This window comes from Salmo salar, chromosome ssa10 (assembly GCF_905237065.1).
Source record: "Salmo salar chromosome ssa10, Ssal_v3.1, whole genome shotgun sequence".
NCBI classification, from domain to species: domain Eukaryota; kingdom Metazoa; phylum Chordata; class Actinopteri; order Salmoniformes; family Salmonidae; genus Salmo; species Salmo salar.
The window spans coordinates 108164535-108188159 of NC_059451.1; the positions used below are offsets into that span (position 1 = coordinate 108164535).

Here is a 23625-nt window from a genome sequence, read left to right on the forward strand (position 1 = left end):
TCACAACACAACTGATTGGCTCAACCGCATTAAGAAGGAAAGAAATTCCACAAATTAACTTTGAACAAGGCACACCTGTTAATTGAAATGCATTCCAGGTGACTACCTCATGAAGCTGATTGAGAGAATGCCACGTATGCAAAGCTGTCATCAAGGCAAATAGTGGCTACTTTAAAGAATCTCAAATATAAAATATATTTTGTTTTTGTTTAACAAGTTTTTTGTTAGTCTCATGATTCCAAATGTGATATTTGATAGTTTTGATCTCACTATTATTCCACAATGTAGAAAATATTAAAAATAAAGAAAAACCCTTGAATGAGTAGGTGTCCAAACTTTGGACCGGTACTGTAGGTAGGCCCACACATATAACACATGGCATATAGGATATACCTTTAGTCTCTTGGGACATTCATTGGGACCTCTCTCTTCATCTGAAACTGGCTTTCACAGCTTTTCAGATTTGAGGGCAGAACACATCACAACAAAACAGACTTCATTATAGTCAAATTAGACAGCACGGAATATTATGTTGCTATTATTTCTGTCCTAAAAGTTGTACCCTCTAGGGACTGGAAATTGATATTTCTTTTCCTTATGTCTTCCCACAAAATGATCTGCCCTATCCAGTATAGTAGTCTACACTCTCCCTTTACTGACAGCTGAAGCTGCAATTTCATCCTCTTCTATGGCTGTTATCTACAAATGCATGGAGACTGTTTTTAATTTACAATGATTACATCAAGATAGCTTGCTAATGACATTTAATTAACTTAGCTAAACAGTGTGTAAAGTTGGCTAGCTAGCAGCTCAGTTGACTTCGCCTACAAAGTGGCCTACTGTAGCTGGCTAATTAAATATTTTGCAACATAAAAAAATGTATTTACTTGAATAGGTTTACCCCCTGCCTCTGTTTTTTGGTTCCTTACAAAAACAAAATAATGGCTAATCGTCACAATTTTTTGTGGTTGCAAAGCGCAGCAAGCATTAATGTGGACGAATGGATACAAGGAATAAAGTGTGTTTGTCACCAAAGCGGTTTAGAACGTGTTGTAATGTTTGACTTTACCAGCGTAATCCAATTTCAATAAATATAAATCGCAGATTGTCGGCCACGCTTGAAAACGAACTACCCGGACCGGAAACAGTGACGCACATAACACACAGCACCACTTCCACCGGCGTGTGGGGGAGGGTTCTTGAAATGAAACATCCAATTAAAATCTACCCGCTGGGATCCGTTGGACCTTTCAAACCGTTTTTGCAATACAACATTCTCCAGAACTCTAAGGGAGGCATGACAACGATGTGATTTTGGAGGTATGGTAACGCAAGACTACATTATTTTTGTTGTATAGGAATTCTAACTCGCTAACGTTAGGTAGAGAATAAGTTACCTTTGCCAATGGAAGGCTCTGGTTGTTGTAATAATATATAGCATGTAATTTACGTTTCTTCAACTAATGTAGCATTTCCCAAACTCTTTCCTCGGGACCCCAAGGAGTGCATGTGTTGGTTTTTCAAATTTTCAAAGCTTGATAATTATTTGATTTATTTGAATCAAATGTGTAGTATTAGAGCAATAAAACAAAACGTGCACCCCTTGGGGTCCCGAGGACCGGGTTTGGGGAAATCCTGAACTAATGTGAAGCGAACAATAAACATGTAGGCCTATGTTTTCTATTAACAGGATGTCATAAGTGCTGGTGGTGGCTGATTCTTCATTGATTACCTACCTACCTACCTACCTACCTACCTACCTGTGATGGCTGATTGTCTGCATTTAGAGGACAACTCAAGCGACACTGAGAACTGGGAAAGTAGTCTTCACAGACACTCAAGGTGATAAAACTAGGATTTATTACTGAAGAGTACTGTATTGTTACTTACAGAAATAATTGTATAACAAGGACAGCACAGTAGGACTCATGAAAATGCTTGATTGTTCAGCATTCAAGACAGCTGCCCAATACCATTTTTACATATGAATAAGATTGTTTAGTTTCAGGAATTACCTCGCATTCTGAAGTGGCCATTATTTAAGTTGACAATGTTTTTTCACTTACATTCAGAAATATGACAGGCAGTTATGGCAATTCCAAGGTAATGGAATTATGATGAGACTCAGATTTGTCACTTTAAAATTTAGCCTATACCAAACAAAAAACATAGAATTCTATGGTTTGTTAAACTTTGAAATCAATGCACAAGAACTACTTTTAACAATTTCCACTGACAATTTTACAATAACACATTTACAGGAAAAACTGTGCAGATGCAGTCTGGTAACGAAATTACTGTAAAATCTCCCTTAGTGTTATTCTAATTCTGTTACCAAACTGCATCTGCACAGTTTTGAGAATTTTTGTTTTTATTTACTGTGTAAATTGTTCAAAGTAGACATTGTGCGTAGAGTTGCATGGTTTGTTAAACTTTGAAATCAAAAGGTTTTAGTTTGGCATACATTTAAAAGTGAAAAATCAGAGTCTCTGCATAATTCCGTTACCGTGGAATTGCCCTGACCTAGAAATGTAACAATGTGTTTGTTTCTTTATTGAATATTGACAGTAACAAACAAACAGTTAAATAATTTGTGCTGGTTCAATTCCATGTTCTTCCCGAGTTTAGGCCAAAAGGTTGATGATTGGTTGAGAGAGATCCATGACTCACATACCGTGTGCTGATAGCTTAGGGCCTCATTTTCAAAAGGTGTTTGGACTTTCTCCTGCATTGTGTGTTCTTATAAAACCAGGCATAAAGAAAGGATGGGTGTGCACAGGTTTGACATTTGCAGCGGGTATATTTTCTGCACTAGAGAACAGTATTTTCAATACGATGGCAATTACAGTTGTAGAACAATATTGTGGAGTAGGGTTTTAGTGTATCAGTGGTTTATTTGACAAAATCATACAGAAGCGTACCTGTAGACTTTCAGTCATTACGCTAACGCTTATTACTATTGGCTGGCGAAACAACTGCTAACTTCTTTCATACTGTATTAGGAGACATTAAAATGATTTCCACAAGTTCCTCTCACTCTGGGTAAGTTGCCAGAATCTCGCAGTATCCCTTTTAAGTGGAAGGTGTGATAACTGAGGTGTTTGTGGGGCACTGGGCAGAGACCGGAAGAGGAGCAGCTGACTGATACTGAATTTATAAGGGCACAAGGCGAGACCCAGACACAGGAGGCATGGTTAGAGTCCAAGATGTTTATTAACAATCCGAAAGGGGTAGGCAAAGAGTGGTCGTGGACAGGCAAAAGGTCAAAACCAGTTCAGAGTTCCAGAGGTACAGAATGGCAGGCAGGCTCGAGGTCAGGGCAGGCAGAATGGTCAGGCAGGCGGGAATGGAGTCCAGAAAAACAGGCAAAGGTCAAAACCGGGAGGAATAGTAAGAGAGAATAAAAAAGCAGGCGCACCGGAAAAATACGCTGGTTGACTTGAACATAAAAGACGAACTGGCACAGAGAGACAGGAATCACAGGGATGAAAACACCAGGGAAAATAAGCAACACCTGGAGGGGGTGGAGACAATCACAAGGACAGGTGAAACAGATCAGGGCGTGACAGAATTAGCCTATTATTACATTTTTACATTTAAGTCATTTAGCAGACGCTCTTATCCAGAGCGACTTACAAATTGGTGCATTCACCTTATAATATCCAGTGGAACAACCACTTTACAATAGTGCATCTAAGTCTTTTAAGGGGGGGTTAGAAGGATTACTTTATCCTATCCCAGGTATTCCTTAAAGAGGTGGGGTTTCAGGTGTCTCCGGAAGGTGGTGATTGACTCCGCTGTCCCGGCGTTGTGAGGGAGCTTCTTCCACCATTGGGGTGCCAGAGCAGCGAACAGTTTTGACTGGGCTGAGCGGGAACTGTGCTTCCTCAGAGGTAGGGAGGCGAGCAGGCCAGAGGTGGATGAACGCAGTGCCCTTGTTTGGGTGTAGGGCCTGATCAGAGCCTGAAGGTACGGAGGTGCCGTTCCCCTCACAGCTCCGTAGGCAAGCACCATGGTCTTGTAGCGGATGCGAGCTTCGACTGGAAGCCAGTGGAGAGAGCGGAGGAGCGGGGTGACGTGAGAGAACTTGGGAAGGTTGAACACCAGACGGGCTGCGGCGTTCTGGATGAGTTGTAGGGGTTTAATGGCACAGGCAGGGAGCCCAGCCAACAACGAGTTGCAGTAATCCAGACGGGAGATGACAAGTGCCTGGATTAGGACCTGCGCCGCTTCCTGTGTGAGGCAGGGTCGTACTCTGCGAATGTTGTAGAGCATGAACCTACAGGATCGGGTCACCGCCTTGATGTTAGTGGAGAACGACAGGGTGTTGTCCAGGGTCACGCCGAGGCTCTTAGCACTCTGGGAGGAGGACACAAGGGAGTTGTCAACCGTGATGGCGAGATCATGGAACGGGCAGTCCTTCCCCGGGAGGAAGAGCAGCTCCGTCTTGCCAAGGTTCAGCTTGAGGTGGTGATCCATCATCCACACTGATATGTCTGCCAGACATGCAGAGATGCGATTCGCCACCTGGTTGTCAGAAGGGGGAAAGGAGAAGATTAATTGTGTGTCATCTGCATAGCAATGATATGAGAGACCATGTGAGGATATGACAGAGCCAAGTGACTTGGTGTATAGCGAGAATAGGAGAGGGCCTAGAACAGAGCCCTGGGGGACACCAGTGGTGAGAGCACGTGGTGCGGAGACAGATTCTCGCCACGCCACCTGGTAGGAGCGACCTGTCAGGTAGGACGCAATCCAAGCGTGGGCCGCGCCGGAGATGCCCAGCTCGGAGAGGGTGGAGAGGAGGATCTGATGGTTCACAGTATCAAAGGCAGCAGATAGGTCTAGAGGGATGAGAGCAGAGGAGAGAGAGTTAGCTTTAGCAGTGCTGAGAGCCTCCGTGACACAGAGAAGAGCAGTCTCAGTTGAATGCCCAGTCTTGAAACCTGACTGATTAGGATCAAGAAGGTCATTCTGAGAGAGATAGCAAGAGAGCTGGCCAAGGACGGCACGTTCAAGAGTTTTGGAGAGAAAAGAAAGAAGGGATACTGGTCTGTAGTTGTTGACATCGGAGGGATCGAGTGTAGGTTTTTTCAGAAGGGGTGCAACTCTGCATCTGCTTACTTGCTCTTTCAACTACTGTGTTGTGTGTGTGCTTGATGAATAGCATTGCACATCTCACAGAAAGCAATGCATGTTCATTAAATTTTGTCATGTTATCCAAAAGAAGACAGCACCATTTTGATTTTTAACTTTCATTTGGTCATTATTACACTAATATCTTCATATTTGAACACTATGCTAAATACAATTTGCTGATCAAGTATTTGCAGTTATTGGTTTGTCCTTTGGATATCCGGAGACCTCTGATTTGGCCTTTAGGCCTACAAAAAAAAAGAACATTTGTTATACTTTTTTTGGTGGTGGTTCATGGTTATTGTCCCTAATTGTCGATTTTATAGGATTTATTGTGCCAGCCCTAGACGACGACAACAACAACCTAAAAATGTGTCTACGGCAGGCGTCAGCAACAGACGGGCCAAAACCGTCCCGGGAATCAGTTTTAAGCCCCCACATTTTTAGTTAAGAAATACACAAATCACCCGGAATGTAGCAAAAAATGGGTTACAAAGTGGGATTGAAATAGATTTAAATGTCATTTTTGGTCATTGATCTACACAATACAATGAAATATTATTTTTTTATACATTGAATTAGTAAGACATAGTCATTGCTTAAGTATTCTCCGCCTTTGTTTAGGCAAGCCTAAATTATACTGAACAAAAATATAAACGCAACATGCAACAATTTCAAATATTTTACTGAATTAGAGTTCATAGAAGGAAATCAGTCACAGGCCCTAATCTATGGATTTCACATGACTGGGCAGGGGCGTAGTCATGGCTGGGCCTGTGAGGGCATAGGCCTACCCACTGGGGAGCCAGGCCCAGTCAATCAGAATGAGTTTTTCCTCACAAAAGGGCTTTATTACAGAAATAAATACTACTCCATAAGCTTTTTGTGCGTATGGAAAATTTCTGGGATCTTTTATTTCAGCTCATGAAAAATGGGACTGACTCTTTACAGGTTGCGTTTATATTTTTGTTCTGTATAGTTCAGATGTAAGATTTGGCTTAGCATATATGGCATATATTGGCATACATGTTACAGTGCATTCAGAAAGTATTCAGACTCTTGACTTTTTCCAGATTTTATTACATTACAACCTTATTCTAAAATTGATTAACTTAAATGTTTTCTTCAAATCTACGCACAACACCCCATAATTACAAACAAAAACAGGTTTTTAGAAATGTTTGCTGGCCTGTATGCCAAGCGTCACATCTGGAGGAAACTAGCATCTTGCTGTGGGGATGTTTTTCAGCCGCAGGGACTGGGAGACTAGTTTGGATTGAGGGAGAAATGAACGGCAAAAAGTACAGATAGATCTTTGATGAAAACCTGCTCCAGAGCGCTCAGGATCTCAGACTGGGGCAGAGGTTCACCTTCCAACAGTACAACGACCCTAAGCTCACAGCCAAGACAACACAGGAGTGGCTTCGGGACAAGTCTGTGAATGTCCTTGAGTAGCCCAGCCAGAGCCTGGACTTGAACCCGATCGAACATCTCTGGAGAGACCTGAAAATAGCTGTGCAGCGACGCTCCCCCATCCAACTTGAGAGAGCTTGAGAGGATATGCAGAGAAGAATGGGAGACACTCCCCAAATACAGGTGTGCCAAGCTTGTAGCACATACCCAAGAAGACTCGAGGCTGTAATTGCTGCCAAAGGTGCTTCAACAAAGTACTGAGTAAAGGGTCTGAATATTTATGTAAATGTGTATTTAAAAAATGTTTGTCATTATGGAGTATTGTGTGTAGTTTGGGGGGAGGGGGGGGCGACAATAAACAATATTAGAATAAGGCTGTAATGTAACAAAATGTGGAAAAAGTCAAGGGGTCTGAATACTTTCCAAATGACTGTCTATGACCTCAGTCTGTGTGAAATATAAGGGGTTGACATGATTTTTTTTAATGACTACCCCTTCCTCTGTGCCCATACATAAATCTGTAAGTATTACATTTCAAGCACAAATTCAACTACAAAGACCAGGGAACAGTGATTGGTAGATGGGTAACAATAACAATCAGACATTGAATATATCTTTCAGCATGGTCCATTTACTTATTATTCTGTGGATGATGTATTAAACCACCCAGACATATCAAAGATGCAGTCGTCCTTCTGAACTGAGCTGCAGGAGCGGAAGGAAACTGCTTAGGGATGTCACCATGAGGCCGTTGGTGGTTATTTTTATTTATTTTTTAATAGCTACAGTGGCTGTGAGTTCAGTGGCTGTGATGGGTGAAAACTGAGTCTGGCTCAACACTGTAGTGACTCCAAAATGATTGAAATGACAATGAAAAGAAGAATGCAAATATACAGAATAAACATGAATATGTATGTTACAAAGCCCTAAAGTAATATTGCCCCAAAAAACACGGCAAAGGGATACACTTTTTTGCCTACATGAAAAGCCTTGTAAATTGAGATGGCGCTGGAGGAGATGGCTGCTGTTGTACTACGGGCTTCTAACAATTGTGCTATTGTGTGTGTGTGTTTTCGCATTATTTGTAAATTATTTTGTACATAATGTTTCTGTCACTGTCTCTTATGACTGAAAAGAGCTTCTGGATATCAGGTCAGCGATTACTCACCTCGTGCTGGGCAAAGATTCTTTCTTTAACGAGTCAGATGTGAAGGATTTACTTCAGACACCTGACAACGCCCAAATCCCTGTCATTCGCAGGAAGAAGAGACAGATATTGGGGATGTAGGTTGGGGTTCCTTGTAAGGATCTGACGACAAGTGGGTACTCCACCTCTACCATCAGTCCAATTAGCCAACGTGCAAATCATTGGATAATAAAATGGATGAGCTCCGATCAAGACTATCCTACCAACGGGACATTAACTGTAATATCTTATTTTTCACAGAGTCGTGGCTGAACGACAACATGGATAACATACAGCTGGCTGGGTTTTCGGTGCATCGGCAAGATAGAACAGCTGTCTCCGGTAAGACAAAGGGTGGTGGTCTGTGTATTTGTAAATATCTGCTGGTGCACAAAATGTAATATTATTAAGGAAGTCTCTAGGTTTTGCTCGCCTGAGGTAGAGTATCTCATGGTAAGCTGTAGACCACACTATTTACCAAGAGAGTTTTCATCTATATTTTTCGTAGCTGTCTATTTACCACCGTAAACCGATGCTGGCACTAAGACCGCACTCAATGAGCTGTATAAGGCCATAAGCAAACAAGAAAATGCTCATCCAGAGGCAGTGCTCCTAGTGGCCGGGGACTTTAATGCAGGGAAACTTAAATACTTTTTACCTAATTTCTACCAGCATGTTTCATGTGCAACCAGAGGGGAAAAAACTCTAGACCATCTTTACTCCACACACAGAGATGTGTACAAAGCTCTCCCTCGCCCTCCATTTGGCAAATATGACCATAATTCCATCCTCCTGATTCCTGCAAAAACTAAAGCAGGAAGTACCAGTGACTTGCTCAATACGGAAGTGATCAGGTGATGCAGATGCGAAGCTACAGGACTGTTTTGCTAGCACAGACTGTAATACGTTTCGGGATTCTTCCGATGGCATTGAGGAGTACACCACATCAGTCACTGGCTTCATCAATAAGTGCATCGATGACGTTGTCCCCACAGTGACCGTACGTACATAACCCAATCAGAAGCCATGGATTACAGGCAACATCCGCACTGAGCTAAAGGGTAGAGCTGCCCTTTTCAAGGAGCCAGACTTTAACCCGGACGCTTATAAGAAATCCCGCTATGTCCTCCGACGAACCATCAAACAGGCAAGGCGTCAATACAGGACTAAGATTGAATCATACGACACCGGCTCTGACGCTCGTCGGATGTAGCAGGGCTTGCAAACTATTACGGACTACAAAGGGAAGCATAGCCGCGAGCTGACCAGTGACACGAGCCTTCCGGATGAGCTAAATGACTTCTATGCTCGCTTCGAGGCAAGCAACACTGAAGCATGCATGAGAGCATCAGCTGTTCCTGACGACTGTGTGATCACGCTCTCCGTAGCCAATGTGAGTAAGATCTTCAAACAGGTCAAAATTCACAAGGCTGCTGGGCCAGACAGATTACCAGGACATGTACTCTGACAATGCGCTGACCAACTGGCAAGTGTCTTCACTGACATTTTCAACCTGTCCCTGACCGAGTTTGGAATACCAACATGTTTCAAGCAGACCACCATACTGACCCGTAGCACTCACGTCTATAACCATGAGGTGCTTTGAAAGGCAGTTCATGGCTCACATCAACACCATTAACCCAGAAACCCTAGACCCACTCCAATTTGCATACCACCCCAACAGATACACAGATGATGCAATCTCTATTGCACTCAACACTGCCCTTTCCCACCGGGACAAAAGAAACACCTACGTGAGAATGCTGTTCATTGACTACTCATCACTAAGCTAAGTACCCTGGGACTAAATACCTCCCTCTGCACCTGAATCCTGGACTTCCTGACGGGCCGCCCCCAGGTGGTAAGGATAGGTAACAACACATCTGCCAGGCTGACCCTCAACACGGGGGCCTCTCAGGGGTGCCCGCTCAGTTCCCTCCTGTACTCCCTTGTTCACCCATGACTACATGGCCAAGCACAACTCCAACACCATCAAGTTTGCCAACAACACAGCAGTGGCAGGCCTGATCACCGACAATGATGAGACAGCCTATAGGGAGGAAGTCAGAGACCTGGCAGTGTGGTGCCAGGATAACATAACCTCAATGTGATGAAGACAAAGGACTACAGGAAAGGGAGTCCAAGCACACCCTCATTCTCATCAACAGGGCTGTAGTGGTGCAGGCTGAGCGCTTCAAGATCCATGGTGTCCACATCACACAACAACAACAACCTATCATTTTTTTAAATTTACCTTTATTTAACAAGGCAAGTCAGTTAAGAACAAATTCTTATTTTCAATGACGGCCTAGGAACAGTGGGTTAACTGCCTTGTCCAGGGGCAGAACGACAAATTTGTACCTTATCAGCTCAGGGATTTGAACTTGCAACCTTTCAGTTACTAACCCAACACTCTAACCACTAGGCTACCCTGCCGCCCCAAGTAGTCCAAACACACCAAGACAGTTGTGAAGAGGGCACGACAACACCTTTTCCCCCTCAGGAGATTGAAAAGATTTGGCATGGGTTCTCAGATCCTCAAGAGGTTATACAGCTGCACCATCGAGAGCATCCTGATGGGTTGCATCACCGCCTGGTATGGCAACTGCTCGGCTTCCGACCGCAAGGCACTACAGAGTGTAGTGCATATGGCCCAGTACATCACTGAGGCCAAGCTTCCTGCCATCCAGGGCCTCTATACCAGGCGGTGTCAGAGGAAGGCCCTAAAAATGGCCACCCTAGCCATAGACTGTTCTCTCTGCTACTGCAATGCAAGCGATACCGGAGCACGAGGTATAGGTCCAAAAGGCTTCTTAATAACAGCTTCTACCCCAAGCCATATGTTTCCTGAACAGCTAATCAAATGGCTTCCCAGATTTTTGCATTGTCCCCCCCAGACCCATAGTCGCTGCCAAAGATGATTCTAACATGTATTGACTCTAATCAATGTATATTTAAGCAATAAGGCCCGAGGAGATGTGGAATATGGCCAATATACCATGGCTAAGGGCTGTTCTTAGGACACAGCCCTTAGCCGTGGTATATTAAAATCAAATTTTATTGGTCACATACACATGGTTAGCAGATGTTATTGCGAGTGTAGCGAAATGCTTATGCTTCTAGATCCGACAGTGCAGCAGTATCTAACAGGTAATATCTAACAATTCCACAACAAAACCTAATACACACAATCTAGTAAAGGAATGGGATGAGAATATATACAGTGAGCACCATAATTCATTGGACAGTGACCATTGTTTTGTTATTTTGGTTCTGTACTCTAGCACTTTGAGTTTGAAAGGATACAGTGACAATGAGGGTGAAGTGCAGACTGTCAGCTTTAATTTGAGGGTATTTTCATACATATCGGATGAACCGTTTAGAAATGACAGCACCTTTTGTACATGGTCCCACCATTTTAAGGTACTACAAGTATTTGTTGAATTGGCTTCACAGATGTGTGTCGTTAGGCAGGTGTATTCATTTGTGTCGTTAGTGAATGCAGGAGAGCTGTTCATGAATAGTATTGATTCTAGACTTTGCTATTGTCTTTGGAGGTTGTTGTTGGGGTGTGACAACATGAGGAAGACAGCAGTGTGGATGCAAATGAAGATGGCCGTCATAAGGCTCAGAAATGAAAATCAATCAATCAGGAACATTGCAAAAACCCTGGGCATGCCCAAGTCAACAGTTTGGGTCATCATTAACAAGAAAAAAACAACCGGTGAACTCAATTATGTCAAAAGACCCGGTAGACTGAGGAAGACCACTGTAGTGGATGACCGGAGAATACTCTCTATGTTGAAGAAAACCCCCCTGACAACAGCCCAACAGATCAAAAACACTCTCCTGGATGCAGGTATAGATGTGTCAAAGTATACCATACGTAGAACACTACACCAGCAGGACTACGGAGGGTACACTACAAGATGCAAACCACTGATAAGCCTGAAGAACATAAAGGCGAGATTACAGTTTGCTGAAAAGCACCTAAAAGAGCCCCAAGAGTTCTGGAAAAAAGTATTGTGGACAGATGAGACAAAGATTAACATGTACCAGAGTGATGGAAAGAGGAAAGTGTGGAGGAAAAAAAAGACATGCCCATGATCCAAAGCATACCACTTCATCCGTGAAACATGGTGGAGGGGGTGTTATGGCTTGGGCCTGTATGGCTGCCAGTGAAACAGGGAACTTGTCTTCATCGATGATGTGACTGCAGACAGAAGTAGAACAATGAATTCTGAAGTCTACAGAAATATTCTATCTGCTCAGATAAAACCAAATGCCTCCAAACTCATTGGACGGCACTTCATCATGCAACAAGACAATGACCCTAAACATACTGATAGAGCAACGAAGGGAATTTTGATGGCCAAAAAGTGGAAAATTCTTGACTGGCCGAGTCATTCACCGGATCTGAATCCAATTGAACATGCATTTTACATGGTGAAGAGGAGACTGAAGGCAATAAGTCCCCGAAACAAGCAGGAACTGAAGATGGCTGCAGTACACGCCTGGCAGAGCAGCACCAGGGAAGATACCCAGCGTCTGGTGATGTCGATGCATCGCAGACTTCAAGCAGTCATTGCATGCAAAGGATATGCGACCAAATATTAACAATGATTACTTTATTCTACATTATGTTAAACTGTCCAATGTTTTTTGATGCCCGAAAATGGGGGGGACTATGTACAAAAGCTTCTATAATTTCTAAATGGTTCATCCGATATGTATGTTTGTTTTGCTGACATTGAGTGAGGGGTTATTTTCCTGATACCACACTCCAAGGGCCCTCACCTCCTCCCTGTAGGCAGTCTCGTCGATGTTGGTAATCAAGCCTACCACTGTAGTGTCGTCTGCAAACTTGATGGTTGAGTTGGAGGCGTGCATGGCCACACAGTCGTGGGTGAACAGGGAGTACAGGAGAGGGCTGTAAACACACCCTTGTGGGGCCCCAGTGTTGAGGATCAGCGGAGTGGAGGTATTGTTTCCTACCTTCAACACCTGGGGTGGCCCGTCAGGAAGTCCAGGACCCAGTTGCACAGGGCAGGGTCGAGACCCAGGGTCTCAAGCTTAATGATGAGCTTGGAGAGTACTATGGTGTTGAATGCTGAGCTGTAGTCAATGAACAGCATTCTTACATAGGTATTCCTCTTGTCCAGATGGGATAGGGCTGTGTGCAGTGTGCAGTGTGATGGCGATTGCATCGTCTGTAGACCTATTGGGGCGGTAAGCAAATTGGAGTGGGTCTAGGGTAACAGGTAGGGTGGAGTTGATATGATCCTTGACTAGTCTCTCAAAGCACTTCATGCTTTCAGAAGTGAGTGCTGCGGGGCGATAGTCATTTAGTTCAGTTACCTTAGCTTTCTTCGGAACAGGAATAATGGTGGCCATCTTGAAGCATGTGGGGACAGCAAACTGGGATAGGGATTGATTGAATATGTCCGTAAACACACCAGCCAGCTGGTCTGCACATGCTCTGAGGACGCGGCTAGGGATGCTGTCTGGGCCGGCAGCCTTGCGAGGGTTAACACGTTTTAAATGTTTTACTCACGTCGACCACGGAGAAGGAGAGCCCACAGTCTTTGGTAGCGGGCTGTGTCGGTGGCACTGTATTGTCCTCAAAGCGCGAAAGAAAGTTGTTTAATTTGTCTGGGAGTAAGACGTCGATGTCCGACACGGCTGGTTTTCTTTTTGTAGTCCGTGATTGTCTGACCCTGCCACATATGTCTCCTGTTTGAGCCGTTGAATTGCAACTCCACTTTGTCTCTATACTGACGCTTTGCTAGTTTGATTGCCTTACAGAGGAAATAAGTACACTGTTTGTATTCTGTCATGTTTCCAGTTGCCTTGCCATGATTAAATGCGGTGGTACGTGCTTTCAGTTTTGCGTGAATGCTGCCATCAATCCACGGTTTCTGGTTACGGAAGGTTTTAATGGTCACAGTGGGTACAACATCTCCTATACACTTCCTAACCGAGTCAGCGTATACGTCAATGTTATTGTCTGAGGCTACCCGGAACATATCTCAGTCCACGTGATCGAAACGATCTTGAAGTGTGGAATCCGACTGGTCAGACTACTGTTGGATAGACCTAAGCACGGGCGCTTCCTGTTTCAGTTTCTGCCTTTTGAAGGGGAGCAAAAAGATGGATTCATGGTCAGATTTGCCAAAAGGAGGGCGGGGAGGGCCTTGTATGCATTGTCGAAGTAAGAGCAGCAGTTGTCGAGTGTGCTACTCGCTCGTCTACTGCAATCGATATGCTGATAGAATTTAGGTAGCCTTGTTCTCAGATTAGCTTTGTTAAAATCCCCAGCTACAATAAATGCAGCCTCAGGATGTATGGTTTCCAGTTTGCATAAAGTCCAGTGAAGTTCCTTGATGGCCGTCTTGGTATCCGCTTGCAGGGGGATATACACAGCAGTGACGATAACCGAGGAGAGTTCTCTTGGGAGAGAATACGGTCGGCATTTGATTGTGAGGAATTCTAGGTCAGGTGAACAAAAGGACTTGAGTTCTTGTATGTTGTTACAATTACACCATGAGTTATTAATCATGAAATGTACAAACCCGCCCTTCTTCTTACCAGAGAGATGTTTGTTCCTGTCGGTGCGATGCACTGAAAATCTTGTTTGCTCTACGGACTCTGACAGCATGTCCCCAGCTAGCCATGTCTCTGTGAAACGGAGTATATTACAATCCTGAATATCTCTTTGGAAAACAACTCTTGCCCTAATTTCGGCGACTTTGATAACTAGGAACGGGACATTAGCGAGCAATATACTCGGAAGCAGTGGGTGGTGTGTGCGCATCCGAAGCTTCAGTAGAAGACCGCTCCGGCACCCTCTCCTCCGACGGTGTTGTTTTGGGTCGGCCTCTGGAATCAGTTCAAATGCCCTGGGAGGTGCAGACAAAGGATCCGCTTTGGGGAAGTTGTATTCCTGGTCGTAGTGCTGGTAAGTTGACGTCTCTCTAATATCCAATAGTTCTTCCCTGCTGTATGTAATAACACTTAAGGTTTTCTGGGCTAACAATGTAAGAAATAATACATAAAAAAACGAATTACTGCACCGTTTCCTAAGGACTTGAAGCGAAGCTGCCATCTCTATCAGCGCCATCAGTATTGGCCATATATCACAAACCCCTGAGGTGCCTTATTGCTATTATAAACTAGTTACCAACGTAATTAGAGCCGTAAAAATAAATGTTTTGTCATACCGGTGGTATACGGTCTGATATACCATGGCTGTCAGCCAATCAGCATTCAGGGCTTGACCCACCCAGTTTATAATAGTGTTTATTTCATACACTTGGGCTCCCGAGTGGCGCAGTGGTCTAAGGCACTGAATCTCAGTGCAAGAGTCATCATTACAGTCCCTGGTTTGATTCCAGGCTGTATCATATCATGCCGTGATTGGGAGTCCCATAGGGCGGTACACAATTGGCCCAGCGTCGTCCGGGTTTGGCCCCCTGACGAGCCACTCTGACAAAAATTGGCCTGCTGCTGAATTTAGTTGTCTACCCCTGGTCTACGGCTATGGCTATTCCCTCATGTGGAAGAGATGCACAAAGGTCCACCAGTTAAGCCCAATGACGACAACCATATTGATGTTTCTTCTTCCACCTAAACACTCACTGAAAATCGAGCTTACACTTGCATTGCAAATTGCAATAATTGTAAACATGTACAGATTCAATCAATAATTTGACATCTGCATGCATTAACAGGCTTTTTGATAATGGAATAAGAAGCTGCTAAGTATATTTGGATACATTATTTTAATTCAGACAATGAAAAGTAGCCTATAGATTAAATACAAATATCAAAATAGTGTTATGAAGTGTTTATTAAGCAAGAGAATGACATGATTAATAGTCCACAATATGCACCATGTGTCAAAGCGTTGGGTATCATTTGATACATCTATTGTTGTAGCCCTACCTCTCTGGATAGACTACTCAAAAAATCCCCACACACCTCTGTCAATCATAGCCCTTATCTGTGGAGTCAATCATTATAAGAACATCTCTAGCTCAAATTACATCATTTAACATCAACTAACAGAACACATTTTAAGCACATATTGGCATATTCGTTGACAGCCAAGTCAAGTCCAGAGGTCAAATGGTGCTCTGTCATGTCCTTCATAAGCCAGCTATTTTATTTAATCAGCCAAGCCATGCTGCTTGATGCTGCTAAGTAGAATCGTGTCAACTCGGGCAGTATCAGGACCACTGAGGTATGATCAGGAGAGTAGACAGGGAGGTCGGGCTACGCCTACGTCAGGAGGGTTGCTCTGTGTGTGGCTCACTCGATTTCGTGGGAAAAAAAGCGCACAGCCATTCATATCTACGGGTCTCCCTGTCTGAATTGAATGACTGGTCCTCCTGTCTCAATTTTTTTGTTTGTTATTGGTGCGATCGAGTCTTTTTGAAAGAGAATTTTCAGGCTGTGCTCTCACAGCTAGAAAGTTGAATCGGAGTCTACGAAATAATGCTGAAGTTCGAAAGTAATGCCCAACTATGCTAAACCGGCTGGCAAGCCTGCATTGTTCGGAGGAGCCCAAGTCCTTTGTGCTTTCATCCCTCAGCTCATCCCGTGCTGCTTTGTCTTTAATTTGCCGTGCGATACAGACGGGTAGGTATGCTCATCATCCCATTCATTCTGTTTCTTATGGCATATGTTGATTTCCTATATTTTGTCAATATTAATTCGATGTGTTTGTTTTTTATGCGGCTTTTCCACGCATTCTAATGAATAGCAATGTGGAAAGGGGAAAATAAAGCAAGACTGAGTGTGTCTTTAAAAGGGAAGTGTCTAATTTCTTGGTTTGCCGATCAGAACGCATAGGGTTTATTTATATACCTTTTTGTAAAGGGTTAAACCCTCGACACTAGCGTGCATTCTTCTCTGTTTAACATCAAAGTAGCAGTGTCAGCACTCAGTGCTCTAAATTATTGATGGGACCTTTTTCTTTAAGTAACGGGACTCAATGCTGCAGACGCCTATAACACAAGTGCATCTGTGGATTTTTTTCTCTTATCACAGTCATATAATATTCAACCATGCAATTTGCATCCCAAGTTATTTCGTGGAAAAAAATGCTATTTTCAAGATTCTATGTGAGGTAATCGCGGGAGCCATTGATATGTGGATGGATATAGCTTTGTATTGCTGCATGAAAGATGAGATGAACGATATCGCTCTCACTGATCCATTGTTTGCAGATCGTGCTAGACTTGCCTGCTTCTTGCACTGGAAGAAGATTTGTTTTATACATTAAACAATCTGGTCAAAAATCCTTCCTGTTGGACATTCTACCCTATATTAAAAATTCTAATTATGCCAAACTATTGTAGATAATAGGTCGAGTAGATAGCCTAAAGGGGTTGATGCTGCTGTGTTTGCTGACCTGAATTTCTGCTGAGTGCAATAGGGGCACCATTCCATAACCAGCCTGTTATGGAATCCTACATTCACGGACATCTCCAATGCTGTCCAATGCTTTTAATCACATTCCCCAACCTAATGATTAAAAAAATTATTATTCAGATTTCTCAAAAGGATAAAGTCCACACACCATCTGGGGAAAGTCTACTCATTGTTTTTTGGTTCAGTTTTTGTTTACATGGCAGTGTTCTTTACTGGTGCAGTAATGAGGACAAGCTGCTCAAAGTGCAGGGGACTCGCATACTGTAGAGCAGGCCTGCCTGGCTCTGACCTGCATACTGCATGATGGGAGCTAGCATCCTGGACCACTGTTTAGCATCCATTCAGCCACTGCCAAAATATAGACAGCAATTATTTGGACACAAAATTGAATAACATGACATTCTGCCTTATTTTGCCGCATGAAGTAAGTTGGTTGTTCTCCACATGTAGTGAAATGACTGATTTCTGCTGCTCTGAGTCAGCCAGTCAGTCCCCCAGGTCTGTGATTTTTCTCATTCTCTGGGACTCCATCAGTGGAGGAGGCAGCGAACTCAGATGTCAGACCCTGTTACGGTTGACTGGACACAGTTTTCTATGGGGAACTAGAAGGTGGACGGACGTCATCCATTAGAGGGACTATAAAGCAGTTTCTTTAAAGCTCTCCTGTCTTTGAGGGTTCCTCAATGTGCTGCTCTCTCTAGTCCATTCTCTCCAAGGGCATTCACTTCAGCCTCATCATATTTCATAATCACGTCCCTGGGGCAGGAGCCGCTCTTTATTAGGGAGACCTTCTGTATGGCATGCTGGCCAGACTAGACAAACCAGACGGTGTGAGAGTGGTTTCAGAGGTAAAGAGGCTGCTGCAGATAACAGAACAATGCTTCCTGCTTCTGTCTCTGCTTGTCTCAATGGGATGACCAGTTTCTCAATTTCCCTGTAGAAAGGCTCTTCTGCAACAGACAGAGTTTAACGTTTAAATACTTCAATGGGAAATAAATATTATTTTTGAAGGTGTTTGGTTTGATTTATTTTTTATTTTATTTAACCTTCATTTAACTAGGCAAGTCAGTTAAGAACAAATTATTATTGGTACTTCAGGCATTGTGGGTAGTCTGTTTCATCAGTGTAATATTTCAGATTTTACAAAGGCCACTCAAGAGGAGTAATAGTCCAATTTATGTGTTGTCCCCACAGTTAAGTGGGGAGTTCAATGGGATTGTTTCACATGGATTCATTCCCTAATGTGTTTCTCAGAGTATAGGGCTCGAGCTGCAGGCAGCAAGCAGTAGTGTTGTATTGGCAATCTTTCTGCAGCGGTCAGCACTACAAAAAAAACATTCAACCTCTCACACAGAGGATTCACATGAGTTTACTGCAGGCTTTTACCCACTTTTCTCTGCAGAGAAGCATGCAAAATGTTCACTTTTCCCTCAGTGCTCATGTGTGTATCTCTGACTGGGTGTGTGTGATCTTCTCCTCTCTCAGTGCCCAGCCCCGCCTCCCAGCAGTCCCACAACTGGAGGCCGACCTAGTCGACATGAACCTGCATGGCGCCAGCGGAGGCCTCGACCGCTGCAGGGACAGTGACCGCCGGCGCTCCAGCGACCGCTCCCGAGACTCCTCCCACGAGAGGAGCGAGGGTCAGCTGACCCCTTGCATCAGGAATATCACCTCGCCCACCCGACAGCACAACAGTGGTGAGTAGCTTCCCAGTGTTTCATCTCCATCACTGGAACAACACCCTGGCTGTACCCGTTGCTCATTCTGTAATCCAGTACTGCTATGCGACAGAACCACACAGTGTAATGATGAGACACTGACGTAACAAGGCTGTCTCAGATGCCTCAGGTCCAGCTGTTAGATTGAGGCCCTTTCTAACTACACAAAATCAGTGTCTGAAGTAGTTTCATCACGTAGAAATCTTCTTAAAGCCTCACCCAGAGGCGGAGCCATGGTAGTCATATGACTGCTACTCAGTCTAGACCCACTCTGGGAATTAAGCCAATGGCCGAACTGAATGATGTTTAAATTACTACAGTAACAGTTGAATAATCAAGCCTTGAAAGGAAAGCATTTTGGCTCTTGCGAAAGCTTTCAATGCCTTTTTTCATCCTTATGGCAACCAGCAACAGTGTGATGAGACCGCAATGTTAGAGCCTTACCTACGGTACTCTGTCTGTTTGTCTCTTCCAGATCGTGAGCGGGGCGAGGGTGGTTCTTCCTCCAGGTCGTCAAGCCCTCGGCCGCCTAGGGCCATGATGTTGGTGGGGCCCAGTTGCATCGCAGTGAGCAGCAGCAGGAGCAGCCTGTTCAGCAAAGAGGCCCACTGTAAGGGCCTGGGCCACGGACACGTCCACAGCCCCTGTGACCTCATCTACGTCTATGAGAACGCCAAGGAGGGGGCGCGCACGTTACGGACGGCCGAGAGGGTCACTCTGATCGTGGACAACACCCGCTTCGTGGTGGACCCGGCTATCTTCACTGCTCAGCCCAACACCATGCTGGGAAGGTACAGCAAAATATTTTATCAAAGGGATATTACAGAAAATTAAAGGGATAGTTAATTTCAAACCAAATGTTTTCCTCTCTCGTAGAATGTTTGGATCCGGAAGGGAATACAATTTTACCAGGCCCAATGACAAAGGGGAATTTGAGGTGGCAGATGGAATCAGCTCAACTGTTTTCAGAGCCATCCTGGTAAGACTCATTGTGGTTTGATAATGTCATACAGTTTCACCTAATGTCCCCAGAGATGGGTTGGTATTGACGAAGTGAAGGATTACGCTGCTGCGTCATTAATGACTGGAATGGAAAATACGTTCTCTCATAGATCCTTCTATCCCCATCCCCTATATATTTTATTAAGAAGAAGAATAGGCATTCAGTGTTCTGACCTTTCTAAAACAAGCACCTTTTATTATTCAATTACCAGAGATTGGGAAGTGGCCAAATGTATAGGGGTCAATACATATTTTATTTGCATATGGTTGCAGCATAATTTCCATATTGTTCAAGGGCTTATAGTGCATTTGTATGCAATTACTTTCTAGTAATACCTTGACAAATAAGATTGTTCACAAACAATCTCTGAGGTTGTCCGTCTGATATATTGTGTATTTTGCGGAAGTGTGGAAATGCAGGGCAGATAATCAGTGTTACATAAGGCACATTGACCGGGATCAGAGATACTAATGCTGTACAACATGCTAGTGCTTTCATTTTTGTGTTTGTTCGCCCCGCTGTTCCACTTAACTCTCCAGAGACACAGGGGAGGAGAACAACCAGGTAATGGCATCTGTTTGTGTGCGTATCATAGGGTTTCTGGATGTTATTTCAGGCTCAAGAGCAGCTTTCTGTGTGACTCACAGGCTGTACGTTGTTCTCGCATGTCAGCATAGCAATTTCGCATCTCTATGCCTATTTGTATGGGGGGGAGAGGCTAATGTGGATAGTCGGGACTCAAGAACATGGTGAATGCACTTCTTTGTTTGATTTCAAGGCTTATCTTGGATTGTCAGTATTGAACAGTCTCGTTGTACAGATCTGTGCTCGGCATGTGAAGAGCTCTACCGCCAAAGGCGACCCGACTAAAACAGCAGGGAGAGAGGAAAAATATGGCTGGCAGCATTAGCATTCAGGGCACAGAGTAAGCTAACAGCCGTTTCAGGCACTATCTTGTGAATAGCCCAGCGTTGCTGCTGCAGCCTCCATCCATTTTCTTTTCAGTGTTATACTTGAATGATCTCCATGTTTCTCTGGCTGTAAATGGGTCTGTGGGGGTGGTAGGAAGGCAGTGACGTCACTGCCGTTTGCTGTTGTCTGAAGGCTCTGTTCTGTGTGTGCGCAGAGCAGCCTCCGTGATGGCTGCCTGTTGGTTTTTCCTGTGTGATTTTTAAATGGCAGGATTACTACAAATCTGGGATAATCCGCTGTCCTGATGGTATCTCCATTCCCGAGCTGAGAGAAGCATGTGACTACCTCTGCATCTCCTTCGACTACAGCACCATCAAGTGTAGAGACCTCAGTGAGTGTATATAGCTATATGCCATCAGACCCTCTTTTTCTCATTATAATGCCAAGATAAAAGACATGTAATATTTCATTCCATATCATTGTTCTGTATTCGATGCTAGGTTTATTTAGCCTGCTGTGTGTTTGGTGTTGTGGAGGTGTTGACATGTTGTGGGTGAGCAGGTGTCACAGCTCTGAAACTAAGTCAGTATTAGCTTACAGGTTTGATGCATGTCAGGTGATTGCAGAGTTTCCACAATGTGGGCTATTGATTGACATTGTTTTAAATGTGTATGTGTCTAGTTTTCCGTGTGTGTGTGTGTGTGTGTGTGTGTGTGTGTGTGTGTGTGTGTGTGTGTGTGTGTGTGTGTGTGTGTGTGTGCGCGCGCGCGCGCATGCTTGAGTGTAGTTCTCACCCTGAAATATAAGCTAAGTTTTGTTGTCTCACTCTACCTGCTCCTATTTTCCAGGTGCACTCATGCACGAGCTGTCCAATGATGGGGCGAGGCGTCAGTTTGAGTTTTACTTAGAGGAGATGGTGCTGCCTCTGATGGTGGCCAGCGCCCAGAACGGAGAGAGGGAGTGTCACGTAGTGGTCCTGACAGACGACGACGTGGTGGACTGGGATGAGGAGTACCCTCCGCAGATGGGAGAGGAGTATTCTCAGAGTGAGTCAGGTCATTCACGTCACTGGCTCTGTTGATATAGTAGTTTACAAGCAAGCCATTTCATCAAGTCACGCATGAGTGGTTTGTATCGCTGTGAAAAGAATTGCCCGAGATTATAATTGACTGGGATGACATGTTAAAGGGCCAGTGCATTAGTTCTGGGTAACAAGTTACTTACTGTGATGGTTTTTCATTAAAGTGGTAAAAAATAAACAAGTGTTTCATCAGCTGTTGTACAAATATGATACAAAACACAGGAAATAGACTGAGTGCACTGGTTCACCAGCTTTATCTGTATTGCTGAATGCCTGTGTTATTTTACATAGAATATGTATGACATTTAATTATATAAACTATAATACTTTTTCATTTTTCTTTACAGTTATATACAGCACAAAACTGTACAGATTCTTCAAGTACATAGAGAATCGTGACGTTGCCAAATCAGTATTAAAAGAAAGAGGACTTAAGAAAATCAGACTAGGAATTGAAGGTATGGTGGATCATCACTAAACTGCCTTATTCCTTGTTGCACATAATGTCAATCAAGAAGTTTTACTTTCATGTCTATACAATTTCTGATAACACTTAAGAGTAACACTAGTTACACTAGTTACTCTTAAGCCTGCATAGTAATCCTGTAATTACCAGAATCACTCATCCATTATTAGTATGTAATACTAACAGGCCCTATTACTATGTTACAGCATGTGACAATGTTGTTACTAGTACAGTAATAAACGTGTTATTGCAGGTGTAAGAGCAACTCAATATAGCCTAAAGGGTTACCCCAACTGGGTAAAAAATATTGAAGACCACACTTTTTGTATAAATATACTTCTAATACAACATCATGCATTTAATACAATTGTTTTATTAACCAATCCATTTTTTTTTTTATAAGATGAGAAGTATTTGAACAGAAAACGTTAATGTCACTAACTCCTAAACCAAAATGTCTGTTTTTATCCTCCCAGGTTACCCCACCTACAAGGAGAAGGTGAAGAAGCGTCCCGGCAGCCGGCCAGAGGTAATCTACAACTACGTCCAGAGGCCCTTCATCCGCATGTCCTGGGAGAAGGAGGAGGGCAAGAGTCGCCATGTTGACTTCCAGTGTGTGAAGAGCAAGTCCATCACCAACCTGGCAGCCGCCGCTGCAGACATTCCCCAGGACCAGCTGGTCAACATGCACCCTGGTCCTCAGGTGGACGAACTGGACATCCAGCCTCAGCCAAGCTACCACTACGAGCCAGACCCAGACGCCCCCTCACCGGCTGTCTGAGACTGGGCCCCCGTCCCCCTCCACTCCACCCTCTTCTCCCTCCACAGAGCACTGTAGTGACAAGGAAGTTGGGCAGCAGAAACCACATTGCCTTTACAAGCCTCAAAAGATAACTGGTATATACTGTCAATAGCCAAGGAAGGAGAAGCAAAGCACACAGTAAACGATTGCCTCATTGCACTGTCTGCACTGTTTTTTTTAACTAACCAAAGGAGATTTATTTTTATCAAGAATATTTGACGTATTCTTTTCATTTTGAAGGGGGAAAAAAGCAGATTGTATCACAATAAACTTGTCTGTGGGTCCTCATGTGATGAGCTGTGTGTGTAGTGCTGCTGTGTACAGTTACAGTACTGTAGTTCCTAAAGGGTTCCCTGCCCCTGGTCATGTGGTATGGCGGTGCGGATTTAGAATCTTACTATAGGTAGTCCACCACCAGGGAAGCCTCGCTGTGATGCTTTGGTCTCAGAATAAATACATTTGTATTCATCTCA

General features: G+C 43.9%; 1 protein-coding gene across 5 annotated transcripts; it reads left to right on the forward strand.

Moving 5' to 3' along the window:
• The first annotated feature begins 1170 nt into the window (after nt 1-1170).
• On the forward strand, nt 1171-23625 carry LOC106561456 (BTB/POZ domain-containing protein 10-like). 5 transcript variants are annotated; one of them, XM_045688367.1, is made up of 10 exons: nt 1205-1320; nt 1691-1842; nt 7997-8077; nt 18656-18867; nt 19364-19679; nt 19765-19867; nt 21074-21194; nt 21652-21849; nt 22232-22342; nt 22827-23625. In XM_045688367.1, exons 4-10 carry the CDS (start codon nt 18708-18710, stop codon nt 23129-23131), a joined length of 1314 nt encoding a protein of 437 aa, XP_045544323.1. In that variant the 5' UTR covers nt 1205-1320; nt 1691-1842; nt 7997-8077; nt 18656-18707; the 3' UTR covers nt 23132-23625. The 5 variants fall into 5 exon arrangements, with proteins under 5 accessions (XP_013980913.1, XP_045544323.1, XP_013980915.1 ...); XM_014125438.2 differs by lacking the exon at nt 7997-8077 and having other exon boundaries at nt 1171-1320; XM_014125440.2 differs by lacking the exons at nt 1205-1320; nt 1691-1842; nt 7997-8077 and adding an exon at nt 14238-14693.

What these genes read in the sequence shown, in the direction of transcription:
- LOC106561456 (XM_014125436.2), top strand. Translation starts at nt 16,251, where the DNA reads ATGCCCAACTATGCTAAACCGGCTGGCAAGCCTGCATTGTTCGGAGGA. An exon ending in TTGCCGTGCGATACAGACGG is followed by an intron (nt 16,376 to 18,655) that starts GTAGGTATGCTC and finishes CTCCTCTCTCAG; the next exon opens with TGCCCAGCCCCGCCTCCCAG. An exon ending in GGGAGAGGAGTATTCTCAGA is followed by an intron (nt 21,850 to 22,231) that starts GTGAGTCAGGTC and finishes TTTTCTTTACAG; the next exon opens with TTATATACAGCACAAAACTG.